We start from the raw sequence: 26,792 nt of genomic DNA, 5'->3' as shown, positions 1-26,792 counted from the left end.
AGAGCGAAGTACCGGTCCAAGTGCAGAGAACAACCGCATAGTTCAACTTGGAAACTGAAGATTAAACTGATTAACACTAACACAACGAGAACGGCAACAACGCAGTCTATGGAAAAAATACAAGCAGTAGTTAAGACAGTTAATGCACCTAAGTCACCTACGAAACAGCTGCCTAGTTACAACCCTAAACTTACAGTCATCAGGGGGTTAGGGAGGGATGGGGAGAGATGCAGCCTGAAGAGGTGAGTCTTCAGTCGTCGTTTGAAATGGGTCAGTGTCTCAGCTGTTTTGACCTTCACGGGGAGGTCATTCCACCATCGTGGGGCCAGAACAGACAGGAGACGTGCTCTGGAACCGCAGGTGCGAAGGGGGGGGGGGGGGGGGGGGGGGGGGCGTAAGATATATGTAAGACATACTGCAAGTAAATTAATAAACCAAATACTAGCCACACATAGACAGCTAACTACGTAGCTGCTTATCCTATGCAGCCGTGAGTGATGATATATAATGGCTTTTTTTGTTTGTTTGTTTTTTAAATCTTTCATACTAGCATGTAAACTGGCAAGGCACTGGGCAGGCAAGCTAAATAGAATACAGCTAGCTAGCTAACGTACGTTACTGAGCTGGCATCACAAATAATTTTATTTTGCCGACGTTACACTTCTAAGTCTAATTTTAACTCGCTATAGCCTAATTTTAGTTAATCACAATTAGCTGCATCATGTATAGCCAGTATCATCAACCCTGTGCTGCCCTGCACAAACCAGAAGCTAGCTGCTCTGCACTCTCCGGCTGAGCTGCTGACTGGCTCTCAACATCCGCTGTACCGTTAGTTACATTCCCAATCTCATCATTATCCGCCTGAAACTCCTCCTCATCAACGTGCCTCGATATTTTTTTTTTTAATCCGCGGATATCCATCGCGCCCTGTTATTCCCTCAAATTATAAATTGCCTCCTAGAATTTTGGTGCCCTCAAATTACCAATTAGTTACATCAAATTAGTTATTCTTACAGTCAAATTACTGAATTTGTTCTCCCACATTATCAATTGTGCCCTCAAATTACTAAATGGTGTTCTCAAAGTACTAATTTTCTTCCCCTGAATTAGTCATTTGGCCATCAAATTACTTCCTTTGTTCCCACAAAATGGTAATTATATAAGTGTGTTACATTTTCTCAGATATTGGTTCCAATTTCCTCCCTTTTCCTCTATTTGGTCTCTTGACACTGCATGCTCGGAACACTGCACAATACCAAACATGAGTTGCTGCCATAACCAGAGAGATGGAAATGGAAGGCATTATTTAAGAAAAGCTACATTTAAACAAGGGAACAAATAATTAATTTTTGGCCAAATATGAGTAATTCCAGAGTTGGACACACACATTTGAGTCCAGAGTGGACACAAATGACTAATTTAATGACGTGTGGGATTGTGCGTTGTAGAGTCTATGGCACTGACCATAAGTTGATTTGTTTGTGTCAGACAGATCTGTGGCTCTAATAATGAGTTGTATTCTGTGTTTTAGATCTCTCCAAAGTGGATCTCCTCTGTGAGAAGAACAATGAGGCCCACAAGACAAAAAAAATGTCTACAGAGCGACTGATCGTCAGGCGAGGGCAGACCTTCCTGCTTACTCTCCACTCCAGCAGTGCCCGAAGCCTCAAGCCTGACTCCTTGGAACTCACCGTCCAAACAGGTGTGCAATCGCTCTCTGCTCGTTAGTGATGAGCAAGAAATGGTGCTATTGATGGTATCTACTCTGCTGTGTCCCATTAGCCTCTTCATAAAGGAACTTACGGTCACGGCCTTAGTCCCTGGTGGTTTTTGTAAGTGTGGTTTGTTAGGGAGATGTAAGGCTGCTGCTCATCCATGGAGGGAATGGTTACTGACGACGTGTCATGTACAGACTCACAGAAAAGGCACTCAGGTATAAACAGGTCTCTTTTTAAATGTAGTTGTATTTGAGATGTTGATGGCAAAGTAAGAAATACTACACTGACTAGCTGTATAGTTATCTGTAATCTGGACCGGGGATGTAAAATATATTAGCACAGTGGATAGAGGATCATTAACTCTGAGAAAAAACAAGGGCTTCCAGCTCACCGGATCACTGAAGTTAATCAGCTGGACAGACAGCACATGCTTAATTATCTGGAGAACAATTACAAATAGTTTTATACTATTTCGTAGACTCATTGACACAGAAAAGTGTAATGAATTATTTTTTCACCCAGAAAAGAGGATAAATATCCTTGGAATGTTACTTGTTCAAGTTGCAACAAGTTGCCACTGTGTTGCCACATGCCCATACTTACATTCCAAACATTTTAAAACTGTTATTGACAGGTATCCTCCCTGATGTTATTTCATGAGTAAATGATAACCATCATATGTTGTTACCATTAAGTGAGCAGGCGTCATTCCGTTTTTCCATTTGTTTGGAACACTAGAAGTATCGAAGTTTGGGAAATTCTCACCATAAGCCAATCGCACAACTGACTGAAAATCTAGGGGGAAAAAAATAAATCAAACTAATATTGTTCTTTTATGATCCAGGACCCAAGCCCTCGGAAGATTTAGGGACTAAGTGTGTGTTTGGTGTCTCATGGAAGAGTCTGGCAAATAAGTCCTGGGATGCTAAGGTCCAGGAGACTTCCGCTACATCAGTGACCCTGGCCATCACTAGCCCGGCGGATGCCAGCATTGGGGAGTACACCCTCTCTGTGACGACGAACCCCAATATGACCGTGGGCCACAGGGCTGGGGCCTTTGTCCTCCTGTTTAACCCTTGGTGTGCAGGTGAGTGTGCTGTCTCTCTGTGGAAGGAACTTTCCAGAAACACATAGGTCAGGGATGAACAGCTCTACTTAATTTATAACCCGCTACCTTGCTTTCATTTTATAAATGGCTATAAACACCAATGCTGTTTCACTCCTAAATCAGACTATAGAGAACCACTTTTCACCAAATATACGTGTGCACTCTGCAGCTGTATGGGCTGATTAATTTACAACAAAAGTTGTCAAGAAATGCTGAAAGATTTCCTTTGCTCGTTAATGCTGCGCTGTGTGTATAAGCACTCCATAATCTGTGCTGTATGTATAAATGTGAATTAAATCTGCCCTGCTCATATAAGCACTCATTCAAGCTGTGCTGTATGTACAAGCACTTATTAAAGCTGTGGTGTGGGTACAAGCTTTATTAAAGTGGCACTGTGTGCTCATTAAAGCTCTGCAGTGTGTGTAAGCGCGCATTAAATCCGTTGTGTATGCATTCTCAGAGGACTGGGTGCACCTGGCCGATGAAGAGGAGAGGCAGGAGTATGTGATGAGTGAACACGGCTTGATTTACAGAGGGACAAGTGAATACATTCATGAGTTTGCCTGGGATTTTGGACAGGTAATGGAGCCTGAATACATAAGACTTCCTGCACTGACATCAACTCACATGCGACCATGCCTGCTGACATATCAAAATAGTTATTGAATGGAAGATACCTTCAAAAATCACTATGCTTGTGATGCAATTATAGTCTGGCCTGACAATTATATACAGTGCAGGGCAGACCAGAAGCTCCTGCATATGTCACGTTATAGATTTATACAACAGTCTATAACATCTGTTTTAGAAGCCAGTAAATATGTGTCCACTGTACTCTGTGATAGGAGATCTTTCTGATGCTTTCAGTTTGAAGCTGACATCTTTGACATCTGCTTAAAAATGCTGGACCTCAACCCCAAATGTAAGAAGAACGCAGCTGAGGATTTCTCCGCACGCTGCAACCCCATCTATGTCAGCAGAGTGGTCAGCGCTATGGTATATCCATCCCTACACCCCAACACACACCCCAATACAACCTACACATACACTTCTACACCCTAACACACACTCCAATACAACCTACACACACCCCTACACCCTAACACACACCCCAATACAACCTACACACCCACACCCCAATGCAACCTACACACACCCCTCTACACCCTAACACACACCCCAATGCAACCTACACACACACCCTAGTACAACCTATACACACACTCCTACACCCTAACACACACCCCAATACAATCAACACACGCAACCCTCTGTACTCTAACACATACCCCTTTACAACCTATACACACACCCCTACACCCTACACACCTCCAAACAGCCTAACACACCACCCTCACACACAACCCTACACACACCCCTCTACACCCTAACACACACCCCAATACAACCTACACACACACCCCTCTGCACCCTAACACACACCCCAAAACAACCTACACACACACCCCTACACCCTAACACACACACCCCAATACAACCTATACACACACCCCTACACCCTAACACACACCCCTTTACAACCTACACACACACCCCTACACCCTACACACCTCCCAACAGCCTAACACACCATCCGCATACACAACCCTACACACACCCCTCTACACCATAACATACCCCCCTACACCCTTACAACCACCCCTCTATACCCTAAAGCCTGATTTATGCTTTGTCGTACAACCCTTTCGAAAAGTGTCGTGTGAAAAAATGAAAGCGTCGCACCTGTTAAGTTCATTTGTTGCACGCCATAAATTTTGCCACAAAATGGCTCACTCAAGGGAACAGAGCAAGGGAAGTGAATGTATTGGACTGTAACTGAATCCAGCCTATAAGAGAGTGTTTTTATAGGTCTTGGCATTGGTGAGTGCGACAAGTAAAGCTGCGGGAGTCGGTTGGTGTGGATTTTAAAAAATCGGGCCTGTGCAGACTTCTGAGATCTCTCCAGGTCTTACAGTCTGGGTTTAGAGACTTGCAAAGACCTCCCAGTCTCTGTGTGTATGAATATGAATGTGAAATAAAGCCACTTGCTTCTCTTCGTCAGATCAACAGTAATGATGACAGAGGCGTGCTAGAGGGCAATTGGAGCAATTCCTTTTGGGGCGGTGTGTCTCCATCACACTGGAACGGCAGCGTGGACATCCTGAGGAAGTGGAAGGAGTCTGACTACCACCCCGTCAAATACGGCCAGTGCTGGGTGTTTGGTGGGGTCATGTGCACAGGTGAGGGAAGCTGTCAACATGCTGTCAACATACTCTCAACATGCTCTTAACATACTCTCAACATGCTCTTAACAAACTCTCAACATGCTCTTAACAAACTCTCAACATGCTTCTAACTTGCTCTCAAACTCAAGGTCATGATGCTCCACTGCCCAGTCAAACTACAGAAATACACAGAAAATGCTGCCATTTTAAATACAGTGATAACCCTGCCATTTCAATTACACTAATAATGCTGCCATTTTAAATACACTGGTAACCCGGTCATTTTAAATACGCTGTTAATGATAACCCTGTCATTTTAACTGGTCAGACTGTAACTTTTACCTCTCAATCTTACGGCTGTACGCAAGAATTGGGGATGGAATCAGCAAGATATAAAATCGCAATCTAACAAGACTAGTAACAATAATCTATTTTCTATATGGATTTTAAGTCCTGAGGTGCTTGGGAATCCCCTGTCGTGTGGTCACAAATTTCTTGTCTGCTCATGATACTCATGGAAATCTGTTGATCGATGAATACTACTCTGCCCATGGTGTGCAACCCAAGGAGAGGAAAGACAGTATATGGTGAGTTCCACAATTTCCTGCCAGGTTACTCAATCGCAAATCCTGTCCACATTCAACTAACTTGTTTCTCATACACAAGTTTGAATGAATCGCTTGGCCTTGGCTGTGAGGAACTCCTCTCAGTTCTGAGATTATGCACTTAACAGGAAACTAGAATATTGGGACAGGCATTATCAGGATTTTATCGATTCGATACCACTATTGATACAGCTTTAACTATCAAATGCTTTATTGATATCGTTAAGTACGTTTTGTTATTTGGAGGAAAAAAGACAATTTTTCAGAACAGAACATAGCAAGTGTACAATTTTCAGCAGCAATATTGTAAATATTGTAAAAAGCAAAATATAATGTATACCAACAAAGAATAAATATCAATAAAATAAATAATATGCTTTACAACAAAAAGCATAAAAGAAATTCAGCAGCATACAGCAGTAAACGAAGGCAACGATCATGGGACCAGATTACATTAATATTACAGGGAAGGGCCATACGCCAGGAGGTACCTTATACATAGGAGCGACAAAGGAAGGCTTTTGTTTGCTCCTCGTAGCTACGAGGTATCACCATCACACACGCTAATTTAAAGGCATACTATGCAGGAGTTTTTTTTTAACCTGTGTCAGTTTCAGATCTTTAGCCATTTTGTCTAAATATGCAATTCTACAGGAAATCAGGAAGGGGGGAAATACTTTTTCACAGCACTGTATGTCTAACCTAAGATAGAGAAGGAGGAGGAGGAGGAGGATGGTCCAGCTGCAGGGAGAATTTGAGAGGTTTCACATTTCTGCTTCAAATGGTGAACCTCAGAATGGTGCTTTAACATCCTCTTATCTTTTCACTTTTGTGAAATTTAGCCAAGGCTGGGACCACTTTGGGTGCTCAGCCCTGTTGTCAGCAAGTGAGTGAGGGAGTGGCAGATGAGCCAAGCAAAGAGAAATTGGCAAAGTTTGGCAACTCGTAGTCGGTTGAATCATGATGATCACATTACACATTGATTCCTTGGGAGATTTATTTAGTTTAGGCTATATCATGCTGTAGCTGTGTCACACCCATGTGCTATCTTGGCATATAACAATTGTTTGAGTTTTATTTATTCTAAATAAGCAGCAAGAATGAATATTTGAATGACAGGACCTGCTAGTCTCGATAGCAGAATTTATAACATTGGCCCTTTTCAATTCGCCGGTTTTGGGAAGCTGAGTACTGCTTCCATTGCAGAATCAGGTTTCAATGCCCATCCCCACAGTAATACCTGCCATACATGTACCTATTATTATTATGTACGATTATTAAATATTCCAACTGATGTCTGTTACATGCCAGAAATAGAAATTGCTTTGGTCTTTAAATGAAGACTCAAAAATAACTTTTTTGCCTCTCATTAACCCTTTAAGATGTAAGATTGCAAATATGTGATTAGAATGTTCTTCACTGAACATTCTACTGCTGATGTAACAATCACTACTAAAAGCAATGGAGTTCTAGAGCACTGACTTAGAATTTTGAAAAAAAAACATTCCAAAAACATACTCTTCAATGGGTTAAACTCCTGCCCACTATGTTCCAAATCTATATCCAACTTGAGTTTGCTGGTATAAATGCCGTTTTAGATGAAAGAGGATTGATTGATTGATTTATTAATTGATTAATTGAACCCTCCTGATCTGATCTCTGGTCTGTATGCACACAGGAACTATCATGTGTGGGTAGAAGGTTGGATGAGACGTCCTGATCTCCCTGGAAAACCACTTTATGATGGCTGGCAGGTTCTGGACCCCACCCCTCAGGAGCTAAGTGAAGGTACGGTCCATTTCCCATCCTGCACTGTCTAGAAATCAGTACATTCAGAACTTGGGCTCCAAACATGCTGCAGATACAGAGTTATGTTAACATATTACCAGACCCAGTAGGTCCTTAGCTATGCTAATGCCTTACCAGACCCAGTAGGTACTTAGCAGACCTCTATGTGCGTAGCTAGGCTAATGCATTACCAGCCCAAACCTGTCTGAATATGGTGGCTGTGCAGCCACTCACACTGTATATGCCAGGGATACACTGGCTCAGTCCCCCTATCTCTGTACCCCAGGGGTACACTGGCTCAGTCCCTCTCTCTGTACCCCAGGGGTACACTGTCTCAGTCCCTCTCTCTCTCTCTGTACCCCAGGGGTACACTGGCTCAGTCCCTCTCTCTTTCTCCCTGTACCCCAGGGGTACACTGCTGTGGCCCAGCTCCAGTGAAGGCTATACTTGAGGGACACACAGAGCTGAAGTACGACCTGCCTTTCGTCTTCGCCGAGGTCAATGCGGACCGGGTCACTTGGCTAATCATGGCCGACGGGTCACAGAAGAGGATCCTATTAGACACAAAGTCTGTGGGTCAGAACATCAGCACTAAATCAGTGGGCAGTGACAAACGACTCGACATCACTGCAAACTACAAGTATCCGGAAGGTAAGCCAGAGGAAATGGGATTCCTCACTGTGGATTTACTGTCATTCTGCATGAAAAGGATCCTCCTGTCAATTATCAGTATTTGAATGATATAATGATAAGAATGATTCACCTGTCACCTCTGTGTCACGTATGATACGTTAGCCCATAACAAAGGAAATGTACAGATCCCCCCTACAAAAGAAACAATGTCAGCTTTCTGAAACATCTCCTTTGTTGAGCTTTGCCTCTTTTCAAAACAACATTGACAAAACGCCACAGAATACTGGAGATATGCAGAGTTGGCATACTTCATAGAAAGCACAAATTAAGCTCTGTGGATGTTCGTAAGCAGGCGGGGCATTGTATTTTGAAAGAGACATCGTTCAGTTTTTGTAATGTAATTTTTGCTGCCTGGACGCCACAAAAGCTAGCGACCCGTAAAGGTCCCTTGTGCCAGGGTGAGCTGCAGTAGATTTCTAGAAGACTCATAAAATCTCAGAGAGACTATAATTAGTAATAGTACTCTGGATACTGTTTCACCTGATCGCAGACTATTGTACAAAGAAAGCATAACAGTGTTTGAGATAAGTTTGCTTATTGAACAATATATAAAACAGATGGCAGTTAGAAGATAAACATATGTTTTTCTGATGTTTAATAAGGGTCTCAAACGCAAGGGCCCCTGCATGAACGGACTTATTTATGTTCGGCTAGCTCTCCGTGAGAGGATCATGGGTCCTCCCAACCCACAGGTCCGGGAGGAGCTGCCCCTGCCTATACCTCCGCCCCTGCCCCATCTAGTGAATGTCTATATAGGCGACTAAGTAGACCTTAGTGACCATGTTTTCTTTCTAGATATGTATCACAGTGCATTGTGGGATATTTTAGTACCTTAAAATGTGTGCTAAATTTGATTTGAGAGTTTGAATACTACACCAAGATGGCTGATGGAAGTTTTTCTGTGAACATTAGGTACAGAGAAGGAAAGGGAGGCGTTCAAAGAAGCAGTGAGGAGATCTGAAAAACTCAGCGAACCAGAGCCAGCCCCAGCGCCACCCCCTCCCAAAATCTCAGTCAAGATCAAAGAGCAGAGCAAGCCAATCAACGGCAAGGACATCAACCTGGTGATCCGACTGCAGAGCCCCACGGTGCGTGATCTGGTGCTCAATGTCAACGCCCAGGTCATGCTGTACAACGGTGTACTTAAATCTGACATATGCAGTGAAGAAAAGGAAGTACGGGTCCTGCCAGACAAAGGTAAAAAAACTTTTCTGCTGTCCTGAACACAGTTGCCTTTTGCATCCACTCTAGCATTGCATTTCAGTTACATTACGCACTCTCAGGCTACAGTAGCATTTCAGTTACCTTATGCACTCTCATGCTACAGTAGCATTTCAGTTACCTTACGCACTCTCATGCTACAGTAGCATTTCAGTTACCTTACTCACTCTCAGGCTACAGTAGCAGTTCAGTTACCTTACGCACTCTCATGCTACAGTAGCAGTTCAGTTACCTTACGCACTCCCATGCTACATTAGCATTTCAGTTACCTTACGCACTCTCATGCTACAGTAGCATTTCAGTTACCTTACGCACTCTCATGCTACAGTAGCATTTCAGTAACGTCACACACACATACTCTCACACACGCACAAACACACACACGTTCATGTAAAATTTCAGTAACCTTACACACACCATGCTAGTGTAGAATTTCAATAACTCGACAGACACATCATGCTTGTGTAGCATTTCAGTGACCTTAAGTACACTCACATACTAACATGGGATTTCAGGCTTGCTGTTTAGGAATGTTACATCACAAACATATGAAAACATGATTAAAAGGTGAAAAGCTCTCGTTTGTGATTGGCAGAGCTGACGGTCCCTTTCCGGATTCCCTTCTCCAAATATGGGAGTCACATACAGGGAAACAACAGCATCAAAGTGACAGCCGTAGCCAAGGACAAGCAGCACACTGAGGTGGTGTACCTGGCAGAGAAGAACATTGTACCTGAAAATCCCCCCATCAGCATCACTGTGAGTCCTGCACACTCTCCTACTGAAGATACATCCTGGGCTATTGAAACACTGCGGGGATGACATCACTGAACCAGATTCAAATAATAATAATACTAATCCAGCAAGCAAGGTGCTTGGTTCGAATCCCGGCCAAGGCATTTCTGTGTGGAGTTTGCATGCTCTCCCCATGTCTGCGTGGGTTTCATTTGGGTACTCCGGTTTCCTCCCACAGACCAAACACATGCAGGTTAGGTTAATTGGAGAGTCTAAATAGCCCCTTGGTACCAGTGTATGAGTGAATGGTGAGTGAATGGTGTGTGTGCCCTGCGATGGACTGGCGATATGCCTCTCGCCCAGTGCATGCTGGGATAGGCTCCAGCACTTCCTGCCACCCTGACCAAGAACATGCATGTATAGATAATGGATGGATAGCTGTGCAGAAATTAAGCTCTGTGGATGTACATGAGTAACCGTGGCAGTACATTTGGAAAGAGACGTTGCTGTAAAGATTTTTGAATGTAAATATTTGGCACATTGAGGGCCTGAAAAATATGGGTCTTTTGAGGCCCGTTGCATCAAGGTGAGCTTCAGCGAAAATCTAAAAAACTCATCAAATCTCAGCAAACTATCTGTATGATAGATAGTACTCCGGGTAAGTGGAGATTACTCTGGGTCAGAGGAGACATTAAGCTACTGTACTTCCTTACCATTGTGGCAAGCCGAACAACAGTGCTGTAAACTAACAATAATGAAATTAGATTATTATTAAACGACTAAAAAATATGAAAATTTGTAAAATATGAACATTTGTCACATGAAGCACTTTAATACTGTAGATCAAATAAAACAGAATAAAGATAATGGACATTGAGGAAACAGTAAAACAGGTAACACAGTAATACCTAAGACCAACCAAACAAAGCCTTGTTGCACCTTTGCCCAGGTGAGCAGGTGTTCAGCATAGCAGAATAAATGTCAGAAAGCAGCATGGCTGGCGGGCGCCTCTCTGATATTTGGGCGTGTGAATATGTCACAACTAACTCCACTGACACAGATACTGAACAAAGGCGGGCACATACATGACTGGGTTTATGGAATTTGTTTTTATGAATATTTATAACTGTACCCATGCTTGAAATATGGGTAGAGTTATAAACAGCGTTTCTCGCTGGAATCATTCCAGGTCACTGGAGATCCTGTGCAGTTCCGAGACTTGCAGGCAGAGGTCCGGTTTGATAACCCCTTACCTGTGGCCCTGACTAACTGCTCCATAACCATCACTGCCAGTGGCTTATTGAGCAAATCAGTAGTATCCAGGTGAGTGTCAGCTGCACGGTTTCCAACACAGCAGGAGTGTTTCATCTGACTGATATGATTGCTGGAATGTACAAAAGTGAATATGACCTTGGCAACAGCTATAGCAGAAATGAATAAGAAAACCAAACAATTTTTGTTGCCTGTCGACAGTTTATGTCATGGTGATTCCTGAATTCAGTTCTTGAATTTGAATCGATATTGGTTTCAGGATGCAGAATTTGAGTGAAATGAAACTGAGCTGAATTAAATATTATGGCAATGCTAATATTAATTTTCATTTATCACTTTACAATATGTATACTTTCATATCCATGGCATATTGCTACAAGAAATATAACTAAATTTAACACAGATAAAATCAGGTTTTATGAAGCATTACTGCCTTTGTGGAATAATTCAGTGTTCATTCAGAATGCACTCTATCGGTGTAAAGTCTATTAAAACAGGGTTGATTTAGTTCTAAAGAATTTGCTGTGTGTGCTTCTCTGCAGGCTGGCGTCTCTGGACCCAGACCTGCGGGTTCGAGTCCTGGTACCCTTTACACCCTACAGAGCTGGAACCAAGAAGATGGTGGCTGATTTTGACTCTGACCAGTTCCGGGACATCAAAACCAGCTGCAACATCAATATTAAACCCTTTCTCGGTGCCTAAAGTACAAGGTAGCTGTTAATTCCCTATAAAGGGACTAAGCTACAATGTAATGTTAGATCCTTTTATTCTATTGTGAAGGTTGAGGAAGATGGAAAAACATGGATTTTACTTATTTTCTGCAGCTTTTGTAATGAGTGTGTAGCCTGTGGATGATTATATGAGCAGTTCAGAGCTGGAATAAAGCCCCTTTACTTGCATAGGAAAAAAATAAAAATTCTGTCATTCCACCGGCTGGAATAACAACACTGCACTGTCGTCATGAATCATAATTCCTGACAATATTCATAACACACAAAACATATTAGTGAAAACAAATGAACCAACGCATCCATTTGACAAATGCAAAGTCAATCACGAGACCTTAGAGTAAAAAGGTAGAAGCACTACGACGCCCACATTAGTGGAAGAGAAAAGCTTTTTTTATTTCTTCACACAGCTCTTAATGGTCTGCCCATAATCATTTCACGCTGCAATGAAATGTAAACACCGCAGAGCAGAGCTTATATAAATACTTGCTTTTATTCAGTAATGAAAATAAAGGGGTACACTGTGTACCTCAGGAGCCTGCATTTTTACCAGAGGAAGCTTCATGCTTTCAGAAAGGAGTCGCAGGCGTACGTGTTGGGAGCGCAGGCCTGAACACTCGTGCCTGAACACACGCGCACGCGCCCACACACTCCCCTCGAACCCGGGCCTCAGTGGCAGGCCTGCGCCAGGGTTTTGGCTTTCTGCAGGTTGTGATCCACTGCCCCGTTCAGGAACTGCACCCAGCCCTGCTCCGCCTCCATACACACGTGGCTCGCCCTGATTGGAGGGGAACAAACCAAAGGGAATTGAGAACCAATTTTTGAAGTCGTTATTCTTACAGAAAATCACAAACACCCACATACTCATAATCAAAATCACACACACCACACACTCATAATCAAAATCACACACACCACAAACACATAAACAAAATCACACACACCCACATACTCATAATCAAAATCACAAACACTCATAATCAAAATCTCACACACCACACACTCATAAAAAAATTATCACACACACCACACACTCATAAACAAAATCACAAACACCCACATACTCTTAATCAAAATCACAGAAAGTCACTCATACCCACATACTCATAATCAAAATCACACACATCCACACACTCATAATCAAAATCTCACACACCACACACTCATAACCTAAACCACACACACCACACACTCAAACAAAATCACAAACACCCACATACTCTTAATCAAAATCTCACACACCCACATGCACTTACACAAAATCACATAAACCTAAATGCTCTTACAGTCATATACAAAATCACACACAGCCACCACGCTAACACAAAAACACCCACACCCACGCAGTCATATACAAAATCACACATACCCACGCAGTCATATACAAAATCACCCACACCCACGCAGTCATATACAAAATCACACATACCCACGCAGTCATATACAAAATCACCCACACCCACGCAGTCATATACAAAATCACACATACCCACGCAGTCATATACAAAATCACCCACACCCACGCAGTCATATACAAAATCACCCACACCCACGCAGTCATATACAAAATCACACACACCCACGCAGTCATATACAAAATCACACATACCCACGCAGTCATATACAAAATCACCCACACCCACGCAGTCATATACAAAATCACCCACACCCACACAGTCATATACAAAATCACCCACACCCACGCAGTCATATACAAAATCACACACACCCACGCAGTCATATACAAAATCACCCACACCCACGCAGTCATATACAAAATCACACACACCCACGCAGTCATGCAAAAAATCACACGCAACCACACGCTCTCACACAAAATCACAAACACCCAAACACTCTCACACAAAACCACCACACAGTCCTGCAGAAAATCACTCAAACCCACGTTCTTACACGGAATCCCACAAATCCACATGCCCTCAGCCTCCCACACAAAATCACACACTCCCACATGCTCTTACAGAACGGTACACAATAAATACACAAAGCGATTGCTCGTCGCTTGGTTCTACCCTCAGTCCCAATTCAAACAGCGATCTCAGGACATCTGCCCTGATTCAATCCAAATTCTGTCCTTAAATTCCAGAGTTTTTGTTGAGAGAAGGAACTCTCGCATTTTTTTTTGTTGCTGGTCAAACTTAAGGGCAAACAGTGGCTGAATGCATTCTTCTTCCAGCCAAAGACAGCCTCCTTTCAGCAGGAAGAGTCATTTCTCTTTCCACGCAGACCCGTACGCTGTCGGTATGACTGAGATGTTTTCATTGCGAGTCAGGTCTGCGCGCCTCAGCGTGCGGACTGTTTGACGACGAAGCTGGACTGGAGTTACCCAGCAAGTGCCTCCAGAGAAGCAGGTCAGATGTGTGAAAATGCGCGGCGATAAAAGATCAGTCGTGTGCGGACTGCGGAACGGGGCACACGCACCGCACGCACCGCACACGCTGCACGCACCGCACACGCACCAGACACACCACACGCACCGCACACACCACACGCACCGCACACACCACACGCACCGCACGCACTGCACGCACCGCTGCCAAAACCGGAACAACAGGCCGGGACAGAACTGAGCCGGCTTTCTCTCCGTCACTTGATCGTAGATCAGATCGGCAACAAAGGCGATGACACAAGGTGCAATGGAGCATAGAACTCTACTGCTGTCCGAGGGAGGGAGGGGAAGAAGGAGGGAGAGAGAGAGGGAGGGAGGGATGGAGGGAAAGAATGAGAACAGGATGAAAAACTCACCTGGCGATCTCCAGAACCTTCTTCACCACCGACGCCAGCCTGCAAGCCTGGAACAACGACAGGGCCAGTGCGGATTACACACAGCACTGCGCTACCGCGCGCACACTGAACACGTCCGTCTGTTTAACACCCACGCGTGTCCACAGCGCAGTGCATCAGGAGCACCTCTCCTCTGCCTTTTCATTTCTGAACACAGCCTTCAGCTCTTACGCACTGCAGTAGTTCCATGTGAAAGGCGCATTTCTGAATGCATGCTAGCAAACGGATGCACAGGCATAGGTTTCATTTCGACCTCCGGGACCACCGAGTCTCACATAGTCAATCGTAACACTCACAAAGTCTCACTCTCACAAGTATACTAGCTAGTCTAGCAATGAATTGAAAATGACAGGTCTCCCCGTCTCCCCCCCCCAAACCTATGCATATTACAGGATGACAGTGCAAGGGCAGACCTACGTTCAGTTCCACTGCAGCATGATCCATAGGTGGGTAGAGGCTGAGGGCCAGGTCATCCACACTGTGGGGAACACAGAGAGAGTCAAACTTAATTCCTGTCCACACTGTGGGGAACAGAGGGAGAGTCAGAATGACTTCCTGTCCACACTGTGGGGAATAGAGGGAGAGTCAGACTGACTTCCTGTCCACACTGTGGGGAATAGAGGGAGAGTCAGACTGACTTCCTGTCCACACTGTGGGGAATAGAGGGAGAGTCAGACTGACTTCCTGTCCACACTGTGGGGAATAGAGAGTCAGACTGACTTCCTGTCCACACCGTGGGGAATAGAGGGAGAATTAGACTGACTTCCTGTCCACACTGTGGGGAATAGAGAGTCAGACTGACTTCCTGTCCACACTGTGGGGAATAAAGGGAGAGTCAGACTGACTTCCTGTCCACACTGTGGGGAACAGAGGGAGAATCAGACTGACTTCCTGTCCATACTGTGGTGAACATGTAGCGCTTTTCACACACTCAAAGTGCTTTACAGTGATGACGGGGAAACCTCAGGACCTCAGTTTGTTGGCGTCTCCTACAGCACAGTGTCCCCATCATTGCACTGGGCTTTATTTGCCAAGGCGGAAGATCTCCTCCTACAGGCCCACCATTACCACTTCCAGCAGAAAGTTAGCTTTCCCAGGCAGTCTCCCATTCAAGCACAAACCAATCGCACACCTGCTTAGCTTCAGCCACTCAGCAGGAGCAGGGCAAAAGGGGGTATGGCTGCTGACCGGCAGCCACACAAATTTCAAATGTCACTGATTTTAAAAAGCAGCTGATTCTGTTCTATGCGAGTGCTGCAGGAGGGTAAAGGATACAACATGTTTTAAATGTACGAACACAGAAAATAAGTTTGCAGAATGAGATCTTGGTTGTGGTGTCTTCAGTAACGTATTCAATAAAGCCAGTACAGTAGCAATGTGCTCAGCAATCATCTTCCTCCTGACGCTGGCGACATTACCGCTGATGTTTTCTGAAGAAAAACGTGAAGTGCAACCTGAGAACGGGCGTGCTCAATTCCTGTTTAACTACCCAAGCAAGAAACCGGGGTTTCATCTGGCGTTCCAGACTGATGCGAAACAAAAGGCTTTATCGAGACTGCCAGTCACCGTACATCAGGAAGGCACCGCACTCTGACAGCTGAGGTGTGCGCAGGTCAGATCCACCGTTAACATGCCAAGGCATGCTAAATGAACCAGCTGCATCACAAAACTGTGAGTGGGGGTGAGAGACAGTATGGAGACAGACGGCTGTGAGTGTGGGTGTGAGACAGTAGAAGGACAGACAGATGTGAGTGGGGGTGTGAGACAGTATGGAGACAGACGGATGTGAGTGGGGGTGAGAGACAGTATGGAGACAGACGGATGTGAGTGTGGGTGTGAGACAGTACAAGGACAGACAGATGTGAGTGGGGGTGTGAGACAGTATGGAGACAGACGGATGTGAGTGTGGGTGTGAGACAGTACAAGGACAGACAGATGTGAGTGGGGGTGTGAGACAGTATGGAGACAGACGGATGTGAGTGTGAGACAGTATGGAGACAGACGGCTGTGAGTGTGGGTGTGAGACAGTATGGAGACAGACAGATGTGAGTGTGCGTGTGAGACAGTACAAGGACAGACAGATGTGAGTGGGGGTGTGAGACAGTACAAGGACAGACAGATGTGAGTGGGGGTGTGAGACAGTACAAGGACAGACAGATATGCGTTGAACAGCCTATTCCTATGAATTACCAGCGTGCATGCTCACCAAAACATAAACCGTAAAATCCCATGTGAGTTTGATCGGAATAATAAAGAAATGCATCCCTATTGAGGGGATAACGATCATGGTGTATAAAATCAACTTGTCAATGCAAGTAAAAGCAGGCAGCCAATCAGAGCAGGAGAAAGATAATCATTTCATAATTATTATTTTCGATGCCATCTGATCATCTCGTTAACAGACGAGATGATCATCACTGCATTACAGTTTGCATTCCAGTGCTCCCAAAGAGCCCTTGCCAAAAAAATTGGGTGTGCGAGAAGTCTGAGCTGGAACTTCCTTCTCACTGCTGTGAGTGACATTTCTTTATTAAAAACAAAACAAACAAACAAACAAACAAAGTGTTTGAGCTAACTTGACAATCTGCCAACACATTCCAGTAATGCTGTAAATGAGTCTGAAGCTTAATAAAAAAAACACACACACCCACACACAGTCCATAATCACATTTTCATTGTTTTAAGAGATTAGTTCTCTTTAGCTGGATACCAGTCTCACAGACCGACACAAGCAGCCCTAGGTTAATAAAAAGCAGCACATTGACCGACATTTTGAGTGGGATTTGACTGGAGCAGAGCACAGGTAATCGAGGAAGGCGCTGCTAGCCTTAGCTCGCTTCGCACGCAGTCTACTGACTGAAGCGCGGCGAGGTCGGCTGCTAACCTGGGGCTGACTTCCTTGGCGATGTCGGCGAGGTCGTCCAACTGCGCGATGTTCTCGGCGGTGTCTACGCTCCCGTTGGCTCTGACGGCGGCGGACAGCTTCTTCAGGCACGCCCCGGACGCCTTCATTAAGCCCCGGCACGGACTCATGAGCTGCCGGTCCGACTCGGACCAATATGTGTCCTGGTTGCCCCGGGAAACCAGGTCCTCTTCCTCCAATACATCGCTGAAGGGATCCTGGCTTTCTGCCTGGGCCTGGAATGAGCAAACGTGTAAGAAACAGCTAGGAGCCTAGCACAGAAACAATCACACTGTAACACGCACAGCTATTGGCAAGGAAGACTATATAGTCACTATGGACACTATAGGCACCATGGGCACCATAGGTGCTATGGGCACTATATAAGCACTATGGACACAAAAGATGCTATGGATACTATTGAGGCAATGGACAATATAGGCACTGTGGACACTACAGGTGATATCGACAGTACAGGCACTACAGACACTACACAGTAGGACCATGATTCTCAAAATCTGGCACGTAGCCACATCTTCCTGGCCTCCCCAAAAGGGATTCAAAACACAAAAACAGTACTATGAAAGTACCACTAATTTATAAAACGAATCAATTAACGAATGAAAACCTTCTTTTCAGGGTGATTTTCCTGTTATTTGGAGGATATTCGGAGGCTCTTAAGCTGAAATATTCTGACCTGGCAACGCCTCAAGGTATATGTGTACATGTTGTCAGATCACAATGTCCCAGACATGCCAAGAAGAATGATAACAAAAGTCAGAAGCTTGACTGTGAAAACAGTTCAACCTCAAACGGACAGATGACTTTTGTTTCGCCATCTCGTGCTAATCCCAAACAGCTGCGTTTAGTCTGTCAGACGAACATTGCGGTTTCCAAGGCTGCCAACATCAGGTGCTACTGAGAAATGTAACATTCTAGCTTCCACTCGTTTCCCACCCAGTAGCACTGCAAGAAAATCTTCCACAAGCTAATTATTTTAGCTGCGGCTTCGGCTCTGGCCTGTGTCCTCTATACTCTTTACTACAAAGTCCTCATTCGTCATGTGTAGTGCAGTGTGTGTGTGTGTGTGGTGCAGAGGTGTGTGAGTGGAGAGCTGTGTGCGGTGCAGCGGTGTAGCGGTGTGTGTGGTGCAGAGGTGTGTGTGTGGAGAGCTGTGTGCGGTGCAGCGGTGTGTGTGTGGTGCAGAGGTGTGTGTGTGGACTGGTGTGTGTGGGTAAAAGCACCTGCTCCATCTCCTCTATGGCATCCTTCACCACGGCAGTACATGAGACCAGGATGTCCAACACAGCAGCCTGGTTATCTGCACAAAACACAAAAGCCAATCACAACGGAGCATGTGTCTGCGGGAATTCATAATCAGGGAATACTGAGTTTCAGGCTTACACACACAAACAGTTATTCATTATATTTCAAAATTAATAAGTACACTTGTAGGTTCGGCAAAGATCATGGATAATCAGGAGTCACTCAGACAATATCTACAGATTAAAGCAGTTAGCCGTTTAAAGCCTTGCGCTACAACATTCTGGCCTTCAAAAATGTCTTCCCTATTTATTTTTGTTCTCGGTGCTCCACCTTTTTAACGGCGGTAACCAAATCTGCCTTCACCAAAGACCAGAACTAGCCTGCCCTGAAATGACAAAACACTTTACTGAACTGTGACAATAACGTGATAAACAAGAAAAACATTCTTAATCCAGAGCCAGAATCAACACATGACACCTAAAAGCTGGTGACAGGTGATGGAGATTCAGGACGGTGATTCAGCCGAATGGCGTGTTTCCATAAATAGAAAGATGATGGTGAAGAGCGTGATGGTGAAACTCAAAGCTGTGTGAAGCTCAGAGGCGTCCGTGACTGGGAGCAAAAATGTGGGTTCCCAGGGTCGACTCTGAGAACCCCCACTACCTCACACTCCCATACTGAACCCTCCCACTACCACACACTCCCATACTGAACCCCCCCACTATCACACACTCCCATACTGAACCCCCACTACCACACACTCCCATACTGAACCCCCCCACTACCACACACTCCCATACTGAACTCCTGACTACCACACACTCCCTTACTGAACTCCCCACTACCACTCACACACCCATACTTAACCCCTCACTACCAAACACACTCTCCTATACTGAACCGCCCCATTACCACACACACTCCCAAACTGAATCCCCCCACTGCCAAACACACTACTGCACCCCCCACTAACACACACCCATACTGAACCCCCCACTACCACACACACTCCCATACTGAACCCCCCACTACCACACACACTCCAATACTGAACTCCCCACTACAACACACACTCATGGTGTTCCACATGAAATCAATGACACAGGGGACATTTCTTGTCCACACTCATATTTTTTATATGCATACCTTCATATAATAAACAGTGAAACTCATGATACAGTTTTAAAGCAGCTTCCAGTTTTCACAGCTCAAACGTCCTTTGACATGAATACATGGTCACACAGTGTCCCCTAGTGGCTGCATAGTAAAATTTTAACGCATTCAACATCCTTTCCATGACATCAGAAGCCTCTTTAACGTACTTAACATCCCTTACATAACACTAAATGCCAGTGCTAATGCTTTCAAAATCTCACCGCAGATCATTTTAAATATGTGTGTGAAATGCGATGTGTATGGCATGCAGATCGTCCCACACACTCACCCCGAGGCAGGTGAGGAAAACGGTCGCAGGATAGCCACACCCCTCCTGTAGAAGTCAGCTGTTCCTGCGATAAACTACAGTTAAAGAAAACAGGCGCATAACTCAATCGTGCGTAACACAGCAGGAAATGTTTGCACCAGGAGTTCATTGGGAACAGTAACTATTCGGGGAGATGCTACGTATCATAAAAATATGGGTTCTAGCACTCCTGTTTATTACAGTAATAATACAGTTCTGTGGAAAAGTATTTGCCCCCTTCCGGATTTCCTCTATTATTGCATATTTGTCACACTGAATGGCCTCAGATCTTTAGACAAAATGTAATATTAGATAAAGAGGAAATGAGTAAACACATTTATTTAATTAAATAATCACACACTCATATTACCCATGTGAAAAAGTAATTGCAGGACAGCAGTGTGTTTCAGACTGCGCTGAGGTACAGACTGCACTGTGGTACAGGCTGCGCTGTGGTACAGACTGCACTGTAGTACAGGCTGCACTGTGGTACAGACTGCGCTGTGGTACAGGCTGCGCTGTGGTACAGGCTGCATTGTAGTACAGGCTGCACTGTGGTACAGGCTGCGCTGTAGTACAGACTGCGCTGTGGTACAGGCTGCACTGTAGCACAGGCTGCGCTGTGGTACAGGCTGCACTGCGGTACATACAGCACTGTGGTACAGGCTGCGCTGCGGTACAGTGCGGTACATACAGCACTGTGGTACAGGCTGTGCTGCGGTACAGGCTGCACTGTAGTACAGGCTGCGCTGTGGTACAGGCCGCGCTGCGGTACAGACTGCGCTGTGGTACAGACAGCACTGTGGTACAGACTGCGCTGTGGTACAGGCTGCGCTGTGGTACAGACAGCACTGTGGTACAGGCTGCGCTGTGGTACAGGCTGCGCTGTAGTACAGGCTGCGGTGTAGTACAGGCTGCGCTGTGGTACAGGCTGCGCTGTAGTACAGGCTGCGCTGTGGTACAGACTGCGCTGAAGTACAGGCTGTGCTGTGGTACAGGCTGCACTGTAGTACAGACTGCGCTGTGGTACAGGCTGCGCTGTAGTACAGGCTGTGCTGTGGTACAGGCTGCGCTGTGGTACAGGCTGCGCTGTGGTACAGGCTGCGCTGTAATACAGGCTGCGGTGTAGTACAGGCTGCGCTGTGGCACAGACTGCGCTGTGGTACAGACTGCACTGTGGTACCTCTGTAGGGGAGAGCTGAGGATGACGTCTATAAGCTGCACCAGGCCGTCTAACACCGCAGCCGTCGCATCTCTGACCACTCTGCGCAGTGTCATGCCTGCAGGGACACGGGCACACAGCGTTACAGCATACACACACACACACAGACACACACAGCGTTACAGCACACACACACACACACAGACACACACAGCGTTACAGCAACACACACACGCACACACGGTCACACACACACAGACAGACGCACACACACACACACACACAGCGTTACAGCACACACACACACACCCACACACAAAATGTTACAGCATACACGCACGCACGGTCGCACACACACACACACACACACAGCGTTACATCATACACACGCACACACACACAGTCACACACACACACAGACACACACACACACACACACACACACACACACACACAGACACACAGCGTTACAGCATACACAAACGCAGTCACATACTCACACACAGACACACACACAGTGTTACAGCATACACACACACACGCACACACACACACACACACGCACACACAGACAGACAGACACAGACAGACACACACAGCGTTACAGCATACACACACATACACACGCACGTACAGTCATAAAACACACATACAAGGACACACTCGCATGCGCACGCATACACACACGCATTGACTGGTTAAACTTTCGCAGCAGTGTGTGTGCTTACCTTGGCTCTTAGGCAGCCAGTAATACACTGTGGACAGAGCCAGAACACTTTTCTGAATGGACTCGGCCAATCTCTCACAGTCCTGGAGAAACAAGGTCAGTGAGAAACACAGATTCACACACAAACACACACACACATATATCTACATATACACATGCATGCATGCATGCACGCACGCGCACACACATACACACACGTGCGCGCACGCGCACACACACACGCAGCTTCAGTCTGAGTATCAGCATTCACACACACTCAAAGTGCATCCTGTCTGTTTGGGTTCATTATCCGGACTTCATACGTTAACGCAGAGCTCCCAAACCTGCCGTCTATGTGTCTTCACTCTCTACATCCACATTATCCTGTCTGTTTGGGTTCATTATCCGGACTTCATACATTAAAGCAGAGCTCCCAAACCTGCCGTCTATGTGTGTTCACTCTCTACATCCACATTTTCACGCAGGCAGTAGAACACACTTCTGAAATCATTACTTTGGAACCCCCATATGAAGATACTTAGCACTAGTACTTTACAGAAGTTGTCTTGGAAGCATCTGCAAAGTGAAAGTAATGCAACTGAATGTAATTAAAAATCAGCCCTAGCAGGATTGTTTGAAATCTGCTTATGTCTGTGAGCTTCTCTGCTAACTGTCAGCTAACTTACATGCAAAATCCAGGCAAATGCAGAGGAATGAGCCCAACTCTCATTTACATACAGCACACCTGAATGAGCCTGATAGCACAGACTCATTTATATACAGCACACCTGAATGAGCCCGATAGCACAGACTTGTTTACATACAGCACACCTGAATGAGCCCGATAGGACAAACTCATTACATACAGCACACCTGAATAAGCCCGATAGCACAGACTCATTCACATACAGCACACCTGAATGAGCCCGATAGCACAGACTCGTTTACATACAGCACACCTGAATGAGCCCAATAGGACAAACTCATTACATACAGCACACCTGAATAAGCCCGATAGCACAGACTCATTCGCATACAGCACACCTGTCGACCCTGCTCAACATGGACACAGAGGGCCGTACCTGTGGAGAAGGCAGAGGAGGTTTGGAGAAGGAAAGGCTCAGTTTCGTGGCTTCCTGCGAAGCTGCTTTGACTGCTTGGCCTGAAACGAATAAAGGGATGGCAGTTAACACAACTAGCTATGCAACTGTGACCATATACAGTAGGCCCAAATCTGGCTATAGTGAAGGATGCGTACATAAGTTTCTGACGACATGCTGGTTTTGCAATGGCTGTTATAAGGGCATTCTGGGCTTTGTGGTTCTGAAAATTCACTCCAAGTAACTCTAAAAAAGCTGCATTTCCAGAGGCAGTACATACGAACAGATGAATTTCACAGCATTTATCCACAAACATAAATACCAGTTTTTGTATTGTATTGATACTTCATTTCTTTAGTGCAGTGGTCTCAAGTTGCATGTGCCACAAGAAACTGTTCCAACTGGAAAAAAGATAAAACATGATTTCTTGAAGAATTATCAGGTAATAAAAACAGGTTCAACCTCTGAAGGCAAAACTGAACAGCTATGAAAATAATATGCTCATACGTATGGCCTCTGGTTATTGCTGTACAGGCTGTTTTGAAGTTACTAGAAGGTTATTCACTCGGTTTAGACCTCACTAACAATGCATTAAAAAAAACACATTCATGCCAACTTTCTGACAAATACTTAAAACCACAAATTCCAAATGTAAATGCATAATATTAATATATATAATATGCTTTCTGTGATAGGTTTTAAGAAAAAACTCATATAATAATTTATATATACTTCATGTTTGTTGTCAAAGAGACGTGATCATATATGTCTGGTATTAGAGTGCAAAACAATAGGAAGATTTACGGAGACACAAACCCACATTAAAAATGTTGAAAATATTTCGTTTTAGTTTTTCAGCGTGTCATTATTGCTATTTCCCACGAGTTTTAATTTTCCTCAGTTACTTGCTAACGATACTCAACTCAGCGTATCCCAGAAATTCTGCAGGTTAAAGCCGCCACTCGATTCATTCGACTCTCCATCTGAAAACAGGGAAATACACGCATTATTAAAAGTGAGCGCAAATACAGTGCGGTCCGTAAGTATTTGGACACCGACACAATTTTTGTTGTTTTGGCTCCGTACTCCAGCACATATTCACATCCATATCCAGTGATCCATGTAGGAATCAAAGCCCTCTTCATATTCACCCCCCCCCCCCCTCCCCAATTCGGGGACCAAAAGTAATTGGACAAATTAACATAATCTTAAATGACGTTGTCATATTTTGTGCTTGGTCGCAAAAGCTTTGCATGTGATGAGAGGCCTGAATTCTCCAACCCACAGACTGGGTATGCCCTGTCAGGGCTGTACTGCGGCCATCTTCAGTCCCTGTTCATTTTGAGAAATTTTTGCCTTCTGTCTTTTCTTCGGGGGCTGAAATGCATGTTCAATTGGATTCAGGTCGGGTGACTGACTTGGCCAGTCAAGGACATTCCACTTTTTGGCACTGAAAAACTCCTCAGTTGCTTTAGCAGTGTGTTTGGGAGAACTGTCCTGCTGCAAGGTAAAGAGCCATTAAGTAGGTTTTGAGGCATTTGATTGGATCTGAGCTGTACACTTCAGAATTCATCCTGCTACTGCCGTCAGCAGTTATATCATCAATGAAGACAAGTGAGCCAGTTCTAGGGGCAGCCAGACATGCCAAATCAACAGCAATATCTCCATGCTTCAATGATAAGGGGGAGGTGCTTTGGATCATGAACAGTTCCAGTATTTCTCCACTTTTCTTTTCCCATCACTTTGGTACAGGTTAATATTAATCTCGTCTGACCAAAAGTTCACTCCAGAACTGTACAGTTTTTTAAATTTTTTTTAAATTTTTACTTTTTAGCTGTAACCTGGCCATTCTGTTTTAGAGGCTGAGAATTGGTCTGCAGCTTGCAGTAAACCTTCTGACGTTATGCTGGTGTAGTCCCCTCTCTATTTAGTCTTTGACACATCTATGCCTATAAGAGTGTTTTCGATCTGCTCGATGGTTGAAAAGTAGTTTTTCTTCACAGCTGAAAAAAAACGATCATCCACTACAGGTCATCTGTGGTCCACCGGGTTGTTAGCTATTGCTGAGCTCCCCAGTGCGTTCTTACTTCTCAATGTATCCAACAGTTGAACCTAATGTTTCGGCTATGTCTCTGATTGATTTATTCCGATTTCCAAGTTTTATTGGCTTTCTTGTGCGTGAACTAATGACGCAAGAACACAAGAAAACAGCTGACCAAGAAATAACAGAGCACCCATTTGTCCAGTTACCTTTGGTCCGCCAAAATGGGGGGGGGGTATGTATATAAAGGACTGCAATTACACCATGGTTCACCCGATTCGGATGTAGCGTCAAATAACCGCAAATTAAAGCTGACAATAAGCACTTTAACTTCATAGGCATTGTTTCATTTAAATGCAGTGTGCTGGAGTACAGAGCCAAAACAAAAAATCGTACCACTGCCCAAATACTTACGGACTGCACTACATGTATTACTTGCAACATTCGCGGGCGTGCCTACACAGCTAATATCAGCTGCCACAGTGCGCTGGGCCGTACCCCAAGTATTCGCTATCTAGCTGTATCATACATCAACACACAGCAAAGTACAGCTGTTAGCATGCTAGCAATCTAATAAAAACAAATTTAGCGAGCTAACGTAGGGCAGTCGTTAATATTACATACAGCTTTAGATAGACCGTAGGGCCAGTTGGAGTTAATTGTCTGGTACCTGTCAAAGGGTAAAAGTAATGACTGATGTGTTTATGTCATGAAAGAAAGTGTGCACAAGCTAACTTTTGCTAGCTACACCAGCTCTAACAGCAGTGATACAGAGGGTTATAACCTATGGCAAACACAACGTAAAATACCAGTTTTAAACACAGCTAATCTATCTGACATATAATGCAGATAGTTAGGATTCACATTATCTGGCAACACTGGACTTCACTAGCTACCTACATTAGCTGTCTAGCGTGAGCCAACGTCGCTAGGCTAGCTAACGTTAGCTAAAAACAAGGCTGGACTATGCATCAATGAAGACATCTCATTTACCTTTAACACGGTCCCGAATACACTGTACAGAATTTAAGAGATTCCTCAGGGGAATCGATACGTCCGGACAAGAGTTATCGGCGCTCATATCGCCGTTTGGGGACTCCGAGCACGGTACGCAAATCACATCATCTGAGGCTGAACGCCTGCAGTTGCCATGCTGCCCGTTTAGAAGATGCTACCAGAACTCGTGTCGGAACTTATTTAGTGACACCCATGCGATGCTGTTTGGGTCCCGTCGGAGGATTTTTGTAGTGACACT

At 44.8% G+C, this 26,792-nt stretch overlaps 2 protein-coding genes across 2 annotated transcripts; one reads left to right on the top strand and one right to left on the bottom strand.

Annotated features, from left to right (window-relative positions):
• Window positions 1-313: 313 nt before the first annotated feature.
• On the top strand, window positions 314-12,312 carry LOC118211507 (protein-glutamine gamma-glutamyltransferase 2-like). Its single transcript, XM_035388757.1, has 13 exons — window positions 314-360; window positions 1,532-1,702; window positions 2,563-2,805; window positions 3,287-3,405; window positions 3,694-3,822; window positions 4,889-5,066; window positions 5,503-5,638; window positions 7,335-7,444; window positions 7,853-8,095; window positions 9,050-9,334; window positions 9,954-10,117; window positions 11,283-11,416; window positions 11,908-12,312. Exons 2-13 carry the CDS (start codon window positions 1,591-1,593, stop codon window positions 12,065-12,067), a joined length of 2,013 nt encoding a protein of 670 aa, XP_035244648.1. The 5' UTR covers window positions 314-360; window positions 1,532-1,590; the 3' UTR covers window positions 12,068-12,312.
• Window positions 12,313-12,464: 152 nt separating this feature from the next.
• On the bottom strand, window positions 12,465-26,733 carry ccndbp1 (cyclin D-type binding-protein 1). Its single transcript, XM_035388760.1, has 11 exons — window positions 26,531-26,733; window positions 24,420-24,479; window positions 23,479-23,558; window positions 22,419-22,500; window positions 21,712-21,808; window positions 20,511-20,584; window positions 19,045-19,121; window positions 17,783-18,036; window positions 15,316-15,376; window positions 14,860-14,906; window positions 12,465-12,871 (listed from the first exon to the last, which is right to left on the bottom strand). Exons 1-11 carry the CDS (start codon window positions 26,616-26,618, stop codon window positions 12,763-12,765), a joined length of 1,029 nt encoding a protein of 342 aa, XP_035244651.1. The 5' UTR covers window positions 26,619-26,733; the 3' UTR covers window positions 12,465-12,762.
• Window positions 26,734-26,792: the final 59 nt, after the last annotated feature.

The sequence above is a fragment of the Anguilla anguilla genome, chromosome 13 (assembly GCF_013347855.1).
Source record: "Anguilla anguilla isolate fAngAng1 chromosome 13, fAngAng1.pri, whole genome shotgun sequence".
Lineage (NCBI taxonomy): Eukaryota > Metazoa > Chordata > Actinopteri > Anguilliformes > Anguillidae > Anguilla > Anguilla anguilla.
Note: the sequence above shows the minus strand (reverse complement) of the source record. Positions and strands in the feature narration are given on the sequence as shown.